The 15,678-nt window shown below is 31.7% G+C and overlaps 2 protein-coding genes across 2 annotated transcripts, besides 2 other annotated features; one reads left to right on the plus strand and one right to left on the minus strand.

The window, feature by feature from the left end:
- Positions 1-49: 49 nt before the first annotated feature.
- On the minus strand, positions 50-8,787 carry TVAGG3_0750330 (cilia- and flagella-associated protein 47 family; the record flags this gene model as incomplete). The annotated part of the gene is made up of 1 exon (XM_001301859.1): positions 52-8,787. The coding sequence occupies one exon, from the start codon at positions 8,785-8,787 to the stop codon at positions 52-54; it is 8,736 nt and encodes a 2,911-aa protein (XP_001301860.1).
- A 45-nt stretch (positions 8,788-8,832) lies between these two features.
- TVAGG3_0750340 (uncharacterized protein) lies at positions 8,833-9,820 on the plus strand (the record flags this gene model as incomplete). The annotated part of the gene is made up of 1 exon (XM_001301860.1): positions 9,427-9,717. One exon carries the CDS (start codon positions 9,427-9,429, stop codon positions 9,715-9,717), a length of 291 nt encoding a protein of 96 aa, XP_001301861.1.
- A 1,594-nt stretch (positions 9,821-11,414) lies between these two features.
- Positions 11,415-13,393: a mobile genetic element.
- Positions 13,394-14,336: 943 nt separating this feature from the next.
- Positions 14,337-15,678: part of a mobile genetic element that runs on past the window's edge.

Genomic DNA, 15,678 nt, shown 5'->3' on the forward strand with positions numbered 1-15,678 from the left:
TTTAAATCAAAATACTATAACAAAATAAAAAATAAAAAACATATAAAAAAATTATTTGAAAGATAATTTGAGATTTGGTGTATGTGGTGAAACAATTTTTGCATGCTTAGCAGCTTCGATATTCTCTCTTATATAGTTTGGTTTCTTCTTTGCTCTCAATGCTGTCTTTGCTCTAATTGCTTCTTCCTCTTCTGGTTTAATTTCTCCCAATCTACTTCCAGATTTAATAACAGGAGGAACGTATTCAGGAGTTTTACCTACAACTTCGAAGATGTATTGTGAATCAATAGTATCAACTACAAGTAAACCCTGAAGGACTTTTCCGTACATCTTTGGTGCGAATATGATTTGGAATGGCATGTCTGTATGGTCTCCAACACCTGCTTCAATATATCCGTGGTCTGCTGTCAAAGTGAATTCACATGCACTTCCTTGGACCATGTAAGAATGGAATGGTGTTTGTGCTCTGAATGCTGCAGGAATAACAACATTTGCTGTTCCTGTCTTATTGATAGGAGCTTCAATTGATATTGTTGCTGTTGGTTTTCCTCTTTCTGCTGTGAATTGGATGTCGAAACTCCATTCTTGAGCCAAAGGATTCTTGATTATTATGCGACCACGAGCTGTTACTGGTCTTTGTGGTGAGAACTTGATGCCGACAATAAGTTCGGTGCATGATGCGTTCTTGTGGACTTCATTTGGCTTCATGTCGACATTAAATCTTAAGAAATCGCTTTCAGGAGGAAGATTTAATGTCAAACTGTATTCTGAAGCTTCAAACATTTCAGTTTCTCCAACTAAAGTGAATGTCATCTCTGCATTTTCGATTTCCATTGCTCTGCATTTCATGTGTTTAAGTTCAGTGTTATTAACACTTACAGAGTTTCCAATTACAGAGAATATCCATCTGATTGTTGGTAATTCTCCTTCTTGTATTTGTCCACGTGCTGGTCCTGTGTAAGCAACAATTATGTGGGCAGAGAATTGTCCTAATTGAGATGGATTGAAAGTGAAAGGAATCTGGAATTCTTCACCGAAAGAAGACAACTGGAAATTCTTCTTCTTCAGCAAGAATTTGAAGATTTCACCTTCGTTTTCGCTGGCCAAACTCATCTGGAATCTCGCTGGATAAGGGAATGGATTTGTAAACAAAACTAAAGCACTGGATGGCTGATTCATTGCTCCATTGACAATGATCGGACTCAAAGGTTGTGGTGGTTTTCCTGTACCTGATAATGTATAAGTGTAATCTCCAGATTCTGTTCCGTGGAATGAGATTTCTGTTGTTTCTTTGACTCCTAATGTTGTTGGAATATATCTGACTTCGATTCTCTTCTTTTCTAATGGTAAAAGATTTATTAATCTCTTCGCCATTACGTGGAATGCTGTTGGATTTGAGTTTTCGTATCTGAAAGATGTCGATTTCGACAAAGGATTTTCCAACAAAATATAAGTACTTGCGTGTTTTCCAATCGGACTTGTTAATGGAGCAATTGATTCTGTTGGAGAATCAGTTGCAATGATCTTTATCGCGTACCAAAATTCTCCATCGTCATCAGAATAGAAGTAAACAGATGAATTTCTTGCCATCGCTTTAAGAGGTGAAACAATCAACTCGTAATTTGCTGTTGACTGTGGAGGAACTTTGAATTCTGTGTCTCCGAATAAATCATCATCACTCAAGACAACACTGAAATAAGCTTCAACTTTCTTAGTGTTTTGTATTGGAATCTTGATTGTTTCTGTCTTTCTTGCCAATGTTGTAACTTTGATTGTTTGTTCAGGAGAAGGAGAAGAAACTTGGATTTCAACAATGTACCAAATATAATTTCCTGAGATAGGATCAGTAAATGTCAATGTTCCAGCGGAAACACCACTTCTTGGTGCCAAAACTGTGAATGTCCATGGTTCTTTAGGTGATCCATTTTCCATCAAAATGTCTGAATTAAATGTAATAATTGGAACTGTTGTTGTAACATGAAGATTTCCATTTCTTATGAAAGGTTTGATGTCAACTTTCTCTGTATATCTTTGTCTGGCCTGGCAACTAATAGAAATCTTTCTTTCTGCAGGAGGTTCTTCAACATTACCTGTAAGTTTGTAAATAACTGTTGATTCTTTCGTTGTGTTCGTTGCTTGTAATTCTGCAGCGTATTGACCGATTTTTCCTGGATTGAAGTTGATTGAAATAATTCCAGTTTGGTTCGGTTTAACTGACAATCTCTGAGGAACATTGAATGAAGAATCACCCATTATAACAAACTTGAAGTTCCATGTTTCATCACTTGGATTTGTAAATGGAACATCTTGTTTAACAGATCTTCCTGCAACTGTTGCGAATTCTATTGATAATTCTTTCGTTGCTGCCAAACCAACAGCATTAATTACGAAGCATCTGATATCGTATTTCGAGTTCAAAACCAAATGAAGAGGATACTGACCAGCTTTTACTGGTTTGAAAGTTATTGGCAAAACATTTGGATGATTTCCTTTTGTACTTTCTCCAAAGTTAGTTTTGTTTACAGTAACTTCATTTGCGATATCGAAATACTGGGTTGCACTGTTGACAACAGTAAAAACATTACTTGAAAACCATTGTTTGTAAACGGATTCGTATTCATGTTGTCTTCTTTGAACGAGTTCCTTGAATTTTCTTTCTGAACAATACAAAGAACTGTTCTGTGATTTCTCAGATGAATAAGCTAAAGCTCTTATCAATCCAACATTCATTGTATCAATAGATAAATTGTAAGAGACTTTCTTATTCGCTTCACATTTGAATTTGTTCTGGCAAGCTTCAACAGGTTGAGGAAGTAATGCTTTTCCAATGACTTCTATGACAAACTCTCCATTGTTGTTGTCTTGGAACAAAAGAATGCATCTATATGTTCCTAGAGCAATAGGAATGAACTCTAAGTCTAATTGAGCTTTCGAATTCTCCATTGGAAAATCGATTTCTGTTTGATTGAAAGAGAAAATTTGATGCTGTTTAAGTAATGAATTGAATTGATTACTTTTATCTGTTTTGGCTGTTGATTTAGCAGAATTCAAGTCATCATCAATTACAGCATTTGGATCATTGATCATATCATTTATTTGTTGAGAAATCTGTCTCATTGCAGGTAATGGTTTTCCATTTTCATCTGCGATCATGAAAACTCTTGAAAAGATCTTTACTCTTGATCTGCAACCAATGTAGTTCTTAACAGGTAAAGCGATTGGAGTATTCTGATAAATTTGGCCTTCAAATGTTTGTGAAAAGTCAGGTGAAGTGATTGTTACATCAGAAATTAAATCAACAACAATAGGAGCAGAGAATGAAGGCATTCTTGCTTCTTGTGACAAACGACTTGTTGCAGCAGAACTCTCTGTTGAATCATTTTGAAGAACTCTTGGTCTTTGTGGACTCAATATTAATCTTCCTGCTTGTGGTTTCATTGTTCTTGCAGAGAATGTTACATTGAAATCACAATTTTGACCGGGAGCAATTGTTATTGAATCATTTTGCATCGTGTAATTATGAGAACCTTCCAATTTAGCTCTGTAAGTTATCTCTGCTTTGGATGGGTTCTGTATATTGATAGACTTAGTAATTGTCTTGTGAATCGTCGTCTGATACTCAATAGTTGTTGTTGAAATGTATCTTGGAAGTGTTTCAAACAAATAAGCTGTGATAATTGCAAGCATCTGAGGAGATCCGCCTGAAATTTCATCAGCTGTTGGACAGAAAGCAAGTTTCAGTTCTTTAAGGGATGATGTGAAATTAATAGCATATTCATTCATCATTTGATTGTCTTGGACAACTTCAGGTAATGGCATTTTCAAAATTGTCGTGTGTGCTTTCAAAAGAGCCAAATAAGCAATGGAATTATTCAATGAATTGAAGGAATTCACTGATTTAAGGAGGTCATTGTATTGGTTGCAGGTGTGTATTGATACCCATTTTAACAAGACACATTCTGCTGTTGAGAAAACTGGTGATGATTGGCAGTTTTTGTTTGGTCGGCAAATTTCGGAAACAACATCTTCCATTTTTGTGAATCTTGCAGCGATGTTTGATATTGATTTTGTGGCATCTGCAACACCAGGACTCTGATTAAGACGTTCTACATCAATTTTTCCTAAAACGAAAATCTTAAATAATTGTAATAATATAATCATAAGACTTTCCTTAGTTAACTCCATGTAGAGTTGTTCTGCTGCTTTCATGTGCTGCATGATTGAGTTTGAGAATGATTTCGATGCTGTAAATTCAGCGATAACATTCTGATCAAACGAACTAATATCAGGAGCATTGAAATAATCAATGCCCAATAATTGTTTGGTGAATTTGTTTCTCATGAAAGACAAGAATTCTGTTCTTGGCAACAAAAATTCTGGTCTTACATTAGAAATCAAACAACCCATTGATTGAACGAAATGTAAAATTCTTTTGATTTGATCCAAGTGTTTTTGCATTGAATCTTTTGGTTTCTCTTTATCAGAGTTATCAACATTTGGTCTTCTTCCTCCTGAAATGTTGAAAATCAATTCCAAAATCAATTGACAATCATTTCTAAGGAAATCATTTGGAAAATCAGATAATTGAGTTCCAAGTAACAAAGCGTTCATGTATCTCTGCATGAAATTGACCATCTTCTTGTCCATTGCTGATTCCCATTTCTCATTCGGATCTAGTAATTTAAGAATATCTGTTGAGGAAATAAAGCGACCACATAAATCAGAAACTTTTGTACAAACTTTTGTGTCAACAGAAATTGGAGATCCTTTCGAAGATTTGATGTTTACTTCATTACCTCTAAAGAATGGATATAAAGTAAACAAAGAATTATCTGTTGTGCAGTATACAGAGAATGTTGCTGCATTTCCATTGTTGTCGACAATCGCAATCATCGTGGAAAATGACATTGGTTTATTTGATTGAAAAGTGACAACAATTGGAATTGAAAGTTGAGTGTGTTGTATCTGATTTCCTTCTGGGAAATTGATTTTTACAGGGAAATTGGATTCACTTGCCGAATATTCAACTTTAAGAGTTGATTCAATGAATGCGTCATTAATTAAATTAATTGTTTGTTGTGATTTAACACCTAAAGGAACAACCGGAAGAACAACATTATTTTGGGATAAACTGAAGAGTTTCAATGTTCCAACACCACTTAATTGGATTTCTCCAACAATTGATTCTTCTTTATCTTTGTCAGTTTTAACGAAAACAGGAATTCTGACGATATAAGGTTGTGCTTCTCTTGCCATGAAACTAACATGAATTGTTGCTGTTTGGTTTGGAATCATTATACCTGAACTTGGCTCGATAGTGAACACTGGATTATCCTTTTTGATTTTATCAGTATCAATTCGCCATGGCAAATTCTGATTGACTTCATTATTGAAGTTAATTTGTCTGACAATTGGTCGACAATGTGGATTTTGTGGATTAAATATTGATGCAACACCGAAATCAATTGAAGGAGTAGCAATTGTCAAAGGAGCTTTAATTGATTCAGCAGAAACGATTGGCTGCAAATGGAATGATGATGCGGAAATTACATTCATCATTGTAAATGGTAATTCAAAGGAATGTTCCATTGGTTCTGTTGGTTGGAAAACTAAATTAAATTTAATTTGTGTTCCTTCAACCAAATAGAACTTGTAGACCAATCCTGGACCATTTGCTGCATCATCAACTGTTGTTTCATCAGTTGCTGTTTCAGCAAAACTGACTTGTGAGCCTGCTCTAGACATCAAACCTTGTTGTTCGCTTTTAGTAACGAAAACAGGATTTGAAACTAAAGCGATAGAATTCTTGTTTTCTCCACCACTTTCGTTAGCGAGTTCTGTAGAGAATTCTATTCTGAAATCAGGATGATTAGAAAGATCTAAGAACAATATTGCTGGAATGTTACCTGTGTTCTGGATACATCCTTCAATTGAACTTGATGAACCAACAAATAATCGGCCGAATTCAAATTCACTATTTAATAATTGAACACTTGGTAATTCAGATTGTCCCATTACATTGAAAGATAATGGATTGGAACCGGCAATAGAAACAACAACAGGAATATCGAATGGATTTGCATGCAAACTCTTGAAACTCAATTGGAATGTTTGACTTTCGTGAGCTGCAATTCGACCATTTTGAGGAATAACTTGCAATTCATTGACATTCGTATAACTAATAGTATAAATTGCATCGTCATCGCCTGTATTCTTGATCTTAATTGATTGTGTCTTCTGTATACCGATAGGAATCAATCCGAAATTCACAAATTTCTTGTTCAATGAACATTTCGGAACTCCAATATCACCAATGCACTTCAATGAACGACTTGAGCCGCCTGTAACATTAAGCAGCAATGTCGTCTCATCGTGTGCATTTGTTGTAGGAGTATAAGTGATTTCTATATTGTGAGATTTCAGATGTTCTATCGTTCCACTCGATTGGCTGAGTGAAAAAACAGAAGACATGCCTGTCCACATGTAAGAAGCTTCGGCATTTGACTTGTTCTGGATGATCACGAACTCTTTGATGAATGGCGTGATAGAGTCCGGTGAGAATCTGAACTCAATTAAATTACGAGATAATTGTAAGTCAATGGGAACGACTTTTGCAGTGATATTAAGGGAGTAAGTGTGATGGTGATTGATACTGTATTGGATTGTCTTGGAGAAATTCTGTTGGTTTGGACTTGAAAAGCGGATATCAAATCCAGCAGTTTGTTTTGGAAGAACTATCTGAGAAGATGGCGTACTCTTGGATAATTCTTCATGTTCATAGTTAATAGTTACTAAAATATGCTGTTGGAGGTTGTTTGTGATTGTAAATGATTTTGCAATATTTGAATGAACAGAAACTTGTCCGAAATTCATATTTTGATGGGAAGCAACAACCATTAATTGCTGAGCTGGTGTTAATGGCCTGCTGCATTCATTAATTTCGGCTGGAGTTGTTGGTTTAGATTTGAATTTCTTCTTAATAAGGACGTTATCGTCCATTTGGACTTTCTTTGCCCTCATAATTGCACTTGCAGCATCTGTATTCTGTGTATCGTAAATACTTTTGAGAGGATCATTAAATTCTGAAGGAAGAGGAGTGTTTCTGATCTTTGGATCTGGAGGACTTAAGTCTTCATATGGATCCATATCAAGGCCAATGCTGTTCATTGCTGTTTGAGCTCTCTTTTGTGTCTGTAAATACTCATCAATATCTTCTTGAGTGTAAGTACCTTGTGTTGACTGCAAATATGATATTGCTTGGTTACGTAGTTTGGTTCTTGACTGTTGCATTGCTGTTTTAACTTCTCTTTTTCTCGCATAATCAGTAATGTAGCCGTCAAATGTTTCTCTGAGCTTCTTTGTTCTCCTGAGGCCCTCAATGCCATCAGAAAATCTTGTATCTGGATGGTAAGCGTTGTAATTTGCTATTTCATTAGTTTCATATTGCGGAACTCTTCGGAAAGGATGATCTGTGATCTGTCCACAAACAGCATTAAGATTTATAACCTTTTTGATCAATCCTTCACCTAAATTTACAATAGTTGTCAAATTAAATTCTCCATAATTCTTCGGGAAGAAAATAATTTTAACAACTTTAGAGGAATGAGGATCAATAGTACCAGAAGGTGGTTTAAATCGATATTGTGCTATCGGATTGACTTTATAACTCAACGGCAAAAATCTTGAATTATTTGTTATCTTTAATTCTCTTTCCTGCTTAACATTACGTTCACACTTCTCAAACATGAAGTCGTATGATGATAATTGGACAAAAGAATGAACTCCTTTTCCACTTAATTGAATTTCAATATGTTGTGCTGTTTCAACAACTTCAATTGTATTATAAGCTGTAAATAACTGATCTATATCATCGATAATTGGTGTCTTCGGACTTGGTGGTGCAAAAGAAAAGTTAACATTCATTTTTCCATGCGGTTCAAGCATTCCTTCTGAAGGCATAACCGAAAATATTTGATCAATAGGATCTTCTTCATTAGATGTTGTTGATCCTGTGGCTGCTGCATCTTCTCTTGAACCAAGAACAACAAATGATCTTTTTGCAGGTCCATTGTTGACAATTGTAGCGGTTATTATACGTTTCTGTCCGTAAAAGATTGTTCCGAAATCTAATTCTTTGACTTCTTTGTCGTTTATGTATAATGCAAGCGAATGAGGAACGGCTGTTCCACTTACTTTGATAGGTTGTATAGGTTCCGATTCTCCATTGAAATCTACATCGATTTGGAAATTGAAATCGCCTGCTTGTTGAGGTTTTACCGTTACTGATATTTCTTGATATTTACTAGGTAGAATTACGCCATTTTGCGGTAAAAATTCTATCGAGTCAAACTCACTCTTAAGTGAAAATGGTCCTTCTTTGACACCAATGTTAGTTAACGAAATCGCAAATTTATACGGAAGATTAACGCCAATAGTTCCGAGCTTTAAATTTTGTACATCGGATGTAATACGAGGACATGGTGGTGAAACTGTAATAGGTATTGTTATTCTCGACTTTGAACAGCTAATTGTTAATTCAGATGAATATGCTTGTAAATCTTTTGCTGTATACTTAATTGATGCCTTTGCTTCAAGTCCAGGAGGTGTAATAACTGATTGAGTTTGTATTAAGTCAAATGGAGAACCCGGTGGAATTGAAAATCTAATTCCAATGGGAGATCTGCCAATATTTGTTGCCCAAACTTCAACAGTATCGGATTCTCCTTGTTTGAGATCCCGAAACGTAATTGCATCTGGAACAACTCTTAAGTATGAACTATCTTGCATCAATGTACGTTATCCTATAAAAAGTGACAAATTTTCGAGAAAAAAATTCAAGTTTGCGAAATTTTAAGGCAATATATTGAGATAATTCCTTCTTCGCTACCTCAGATGAGGTTTCTAGGATGCATTAACAGAACTCTATTAACGATTAATTGATTGACAATTTCCAATGAAAACGAGCAAAGAATGGGAATAATTTCACTATAATTTCATAATAAACACAAGATGCCTTTTATAATAGCATTGATTTTTAATATAAGACAAGCATGAGAATGTTGTTTTTCAGCCTAGAAGCAATGTTTTCGCCAACAGCTCAACTTCAAAATAATACTTTGCTTAGCACTGCGCAATTGCCTTAGATAATAGCATTTTGACCGAAAATGCATATGTTTCAAGCTGAGTCATTGTTGATCCAGCCGCCGAAAATTGATAGTCCAATTCGCATCTGAATAGGCATAACTATACATGATAATGCTGTCATCTGTTCCAATATCACCTTAATAGATGGTTATTCTATCCAAGAAGGCGCAGTTATCGGAAACGGCTCAATAATTGGCCAGGGAAGGGTTGTAAAGAAAGGTGAACTGTACACCAGGATTTAATTATTCAGAAGATATCATCGAAGACTGCCTCAAACTTCCAATGATTTTATCAATCAGAGGAACAGGCTTTACTAAGAAGCATTCGTGCGCAGATTGTGGCACTGACATGCATTTGATTGTCAGAGGCTACATGAAGATTATGTCAGGTTATCCAGTCGAATTTGGCCTCCAAATTTCAAAGATGCCTTATGTTGTCACTCACGATGAGATTGCTGACGTATTCAGCGGAAGAACTTTGTCTTTGGCACTTTCTTACTGGGATTCTGATTCTGAAGGCGAATGGGCGAATTTGATAAAGTGCGTGACGACAATTGCAGCCAATGAATTCTAAGTGGCCTTCGGAGACTTCGAATTACCGAATGTTGGACCTTTCTTGTTGAAAATCAGTGAAAGACCAGAAAATTGTCTTCGAATTGAAGAAAACTATATTGGATACATGAGATGAACTCATGTTTAGATTGATTTTGGTTACCAATTCATGATTATTATGTTTTGTTAACCAATGATAAATAATGTTTATAAAAAGTAATATATAAAAGATTTTTATAAATGAAAAACTCTTTGGAAATAATTTTATTGCATAAATTGATTTTATTTAATCATGGATGTTAGAAAGTGTTATGGTCAAACTATTTTGAAGCACCGTGCTCAATTAATAATTTGAAAATTTCGTGTGCATTTTGTTTAATTGCAATGCTAAGTAGACATTCGTTAATATAAAAAGAACTTCATAAAACGATGATTGATATTAAAAGAAAGAGAATTCTATAAAACGATGGTTGATATTAAAAGAAAGAGAATTTCATAAAACAATTATCGATATTAAAAGAAAGTGAATCAAATAAAACGATGATTGATTTTAAAAGAATGAGAATTCTATAAAACGATGATTGATATTAAAAGAAAGGGAATGTAATAAAACGATGATTGATATTAAAAGAAAGTGAATTCTATAAAACGATGATTGATATTAAAAGAAAGTTAATAAGTTTAATATTGATATCTGCTCCATGTTCAATTAATAATTTGATAATTTCGTGTGCATTTTGTTTAATTGCAATGCTAAGTGGACATTCGTTAATATAAAAAGAACTTCATAAAACGATGATTGATATTAAAAGAAAGAGAATGTCATAAAATGATGATTGATATTAAAAGAATGAGAATGTCATAAAATGATGATTGATATTAAAAGAAAGTGAATCAAATAAAACGATGATTGATTTTAAAAGAATGAGAATTCTATAAAACGATGATTGATATTAAAAGTAAGAGAATCAAATAAAACGATGATTGATATTAAAAGAAAGAGAATGTAATAAAACAATGATTGATATTAAAAGAAAGAGAATGTTATAAAACAATGATTGATATTAAAAGAAAGTGAATTCTATAAAACGATGATTGATATTAAAAGAAAGTTAATAAGTTTAATATTGATATCTGCTCCATGTTCAATTAATAATTTGATAATTTCGTGTGCATTTTGTTTAATTGCAATGCTAAGTGGACATTCGTTAATATAAAAAGAACTTCATAAAACGATGATTGATATTAAAAGAAAGAGAATGTCATAAAATGATGATTGATATTAAAAGAATGAGAATGTCATAAAATGATGATTGATATTAAAAGAAAGTGAATCAAATAAAACGATGATTGATTTTAAAAGAATGAGAATTCTATAAAACGATGATTGATATTAAAAGTAAGAGAATCAAATAAAACGATGATTGATATTAAAAGAAAGAGAATGTAATAAAACAATGATTGATATTAAAAGAAAGAGAATGTTATAAAACAATGATTGATATTAAAAGAAAGTGAATTCTATAAAACGATGATTGATATTAAAAGTAAGAGAATCAAATAAAACGATGATTGATATTAAAATAAAGTGAATGTCATAAAATAATTATTGATATTAAAAGAAAGAGAATCAAATAGAACGATGATTGATATTAAAATAAAGTGAATGCCGTAAAATAATTATTGATATTAAAAGAAAGTTTATGTAATAAAATGATGGGGCGCGTAAAGGGTTGGCGTCCTAAGGCGTCCTGATGTAAACTATTCAATTTTTGAGAAGTTTACACCATAATTGAATAGTTTATGGCGTCCTGAGAGGAGATTTCAATGGGTATGGCGTCCTAAAAATAGAAGAAAATGATTTTTTCTCGATTTTTCTAGAAATTGAATTTTTTAAAAAAGAAAAAAATCAAAACGTATACATTCAAGAAAGACTATAAATGAAGATTTTTCTATTTTTTTTTCATTCTAAAACATCTTTTTTTGGATAATTTTTTTTAATAAATATGTAAGAAAGATTGAAGCAAAAGTAAATTTACTTTAAGAAAATTCGTTTTACATGATGTAAGACCCATAACAACTATAAATATTCAATTATTTAAAATAAAAAAAGAAAAACAGATTAAATGTATCTCACATCAAAATCCATTGACCTAAGGATGTTAAGTTTCTGTTTTTAAAAGTTGATTTTTTTTTTTTTAAGAAAATTAATAGCATTATTAGACAATAGGAGTGTAATGATATTGACTAAACAGAAATGAGAGAATAGAGATATATTTTTGATAAGCAATATTGCGAACAAATTCTGAAGTAAAATCGCGATCAATAATTGAAAATTACGATCATGTACTGAAAAATGACGATCGAATTGAATGAATAGAATTATATCTAAGAAAAAATAAATTGTATTTAGAAGATGAACAAAGAAAGGTGTATGCTAAAAATCATTTAACAATAAATGGAAATAAACGAAATTGTTAAAAGAAAAAAATGAAAATTGTTAAATAATATATTATTTTTAGTCATAAGAATAAAAATATAGTAGTTATAAAAGGAATTAGACTTCATATATCAATTCTTTTTTCTCTGTAGATGTGGAACGTTTGCTTTTCGATCTCTTTCGATGAACTTGAAAATATAAGTTATTATCGCTGAGAATCCTTTCCGAAATAGGAGCTTTACGTTTAGGAGGATTGTCGGATGAATTTTGTTTTTATTGTTTGATTTGTTGTTATGGAAGATTTTTTCTTATTTTTTCAGAATTTTGCTTGCTATTAACTGAAACTTGTTTTGACGGCCCAAGAATAGCATTTGTAGTAGGAAGAATTCCCAATAACGAGCGCATTTTCGATAATTGTTTTTCAATATGATCAAGAAGGTCCAGCTTATGTTCTAGATTACTAGACATTTGATTTGTAGAAGGATGGTTTTGATTTTCTGGTTCTAAATCTGTAGAGTCTGCAATATTTGAATTTTCGGAGCGAATTGGAGCATCTGAACCTTGATTTGTATCGGCTTGCTCAAAATTAGTTTGAATTGGAGTGGATGAATTAAAATCTGGATGATTTAATGTTTCATTAAATAATGCCATAATTTTTTCTTTTTTCATTAATAAACTTAGTGATAATTGTATCTTTATCTGTTAGATCGATCGATTTGAGTATATCTGCATCATGAACTGGAATATTTTCGAACAATGAACTCGATTCTATGGAACCATATGGAGAAATCTCGTTCTGAGCCAAAGAAAGATCACTTACGTTGTATTGTTTGATAGAAAAAATTGTTTTCTCAAGTTCTTTTTGAAAGCAGTCAAGAATATAATTTTTGTAGCTATCAGTGATAACGGTTTTTATATGGCGCTCGATCTTCTGGTTATTTTTGATGGCGTTATATTTATCTAATTGGATTTGAGATATCTTCTTAATAGCTTCATAAATGTTTGGATGTTTTAACGAAGAAAATTCTGAATGCATACTCTCGAGGCAATCATTAGTGAATATTGCAGTTGCATTATTATATTGAGATATTAAATTGTAGTGCGGCAACCAAACTTTGTTGAAATAATCAATATAATCTTTGATCGAATCAACTTTATTTTGATTAATTATATGCATTGTAAGTACAAATTCTTCATGAGACATGAATGGAGTAATAGAATATAGCTTAAATAAATAATTTTGTAAAGTATTGAAATTAGTAGTAGAATATGAAGGGTTGTGTGACTTTTTTTGTTACGTCTATATATAGATGAAGGTATGTTTTCCCAGCCTCTATACATAGATGATATAAAATTTTTTCTTACGTTTTTTAAGTCATGAATTTGTAAGAAAGTGCGACATTATTAAATAAATTAGTAATAAATATTATACACTCAACCCATACATAATGAAATAAAAAAGATAAAAAATTTTTTAAAAAATAAACACATTTTAAAAAATTAACATTAATTTTAAAATAATTTATTTTTTATCTTTTATAAAAGAAGCTATATATAGATGATGTCAGATATTCCGCGATTAATTAAACATTGTTTAAATCCTGAATGGGTTAAACTTCAATTTAAAAATGAAGATTGTGAATTATTAAATGAATATGAAAGCCAAAATAAGCTAATGAGGTATAAATATAATGATAAAGAATATTTAATTTCATGGAATCAATGGAGTCATAATCAAAGACCTCATAAACGAGAAGAAGAAATTGAAAATAATGAAATGGAAATCATTGATGACATTAAAGAGGATGGAATTCCTAAATTTTGTAGAAAAACCTTTAGAACTAAGTTAGGAGCATATAAACGTAGAGTATTAAATCCTGAATACATAAAACATTTATTTAAAAAGGAAGACTGTGAATTATTAAACGTTAATGAATATGAAAATGCTAAATCAAAACTGAGATATAAATATATTGGAAGTGATGAAAGGTGTAAAGATAAAGATAAAGTTTATTCAGTTTCACATAATAACTGGCACACGTTAGGGATAAGAAAACGTTTAGGAGATTATGGTAAAAGTTCTGAATTCTTTAAATCTAGTATATACGAGAGAGTAAAAGAAATTAGAAATAATTATTTTCATGAATGAAAGATTCACTACCATAATGAAATAAAAAAATAAACTTTAAAAATTCATGTCTTACATTTTTGAATAATTTATTTTTTATTTTGTATGAAATGAGTGTCAAAACTAACAACGTTAAAAAATTAGGATTCACAAACGAGGAAATAAAGGATATATTAGATGAGATGTGTTATGAAGTTAGTAAATATTATTTAAGAAATTGTCAAAAATTTGCCGAGTTATTAAATGATTTAGATTATGATGGAAAAATGAATAAAGATGATGTTATAAATTTCTTATATCCCACATCTGAAGAAGAAAAACCTAAAGAACCTGATGTTTTCCCTGAATATTATGAAGAACGGATTAAAGATGATGATGAATACAATGAAATTGAAAAACTGGAAAAAATAAGAGATGAAATAGATGAAAAAATTAAGGAATTAAGAGAAGTTGAAAAATATAATGAAAATGAAGTAGAGGGTTTAATGAATATCCCAGCTTCAGAATCAGAAGTTCAGAAATCTCATGAAGAAAGATATAAAAATTATGTCTCAGAATCTACTAAAAATTTATTAGATGGTGATATTGACGAAACACTTTCAGAAGAAGGCACAAAATTTATTCATAAACATAAGCTTCAGTTTATTGACGATGGAGATTATCCATGTATATTACTTTCACCTCCTCTTGATTCTGAAAAATTCAAAAAAGCACTGAAAAATGTAACATATGCAACAAATACGATTAAGAAAGAAGACCATGATATTTACACAAATTATTATTTAAATAAATGTACAGGTGTTGATAAAGTTTTTGATTTGTTAGATAAAATATCAAAAGAAACAATTGGAACATATAAAATTTTATGCGATTGTGGTTTCATTATTGAAGATACCAATAATGTTTCATATGAAAGAACAGCACCGAAGGAAGACGAAGTTGAAAGGTCTATACCATTCGTTATTAAGAACATAAAAGATATGAAAACTTATAAACATTATATTTATTCATTTATTTCAGAAAAAATGGAAGCAACCCATAAAACATCATCTCATCATTTTATAGCTATTCATACATTCCTTTTCAAAGTTGTGAAATTAAATAAGACAGGAATTAGATTTAATGTATCAGGGTACGCATTCTTGAGTAAATTAAAATGTATTCGTCACGTCGCAGATGATAAAAATTTATGTGTTCTTAATTCATTTTATGGACTTTAGCCCTGGACTCTCTGAGTCTCGGACTTTAAAAAAAAATAAACTTTATTCTTATTTATTTTTTAATTTTTATTCTTACATAAATGAACAAAAATGGAACAGCTAAAATGAATGATAATCAAATAAGAGCCGAAGGTAGAAGGTTATTTAAACGCTTCTATAACATTCCTGATGGTGTTAATCCTAAAACTCGTAGAA

The sequence above is a fragment of the Trichomonas vaginalis genome, chromosome III (genome assembly GCF_026262505.1).
Source record: "Trichomonas vaginalis G3 chromosome III, whole genome shotgun sequence".
In the NCBI taxonomy this organism is placed as follows: domain Eukaryota; phylum Parabasalia; order Trichomonadida; family Trichomonadidae; genus Trichomonas; species Trichomonas vaginalis.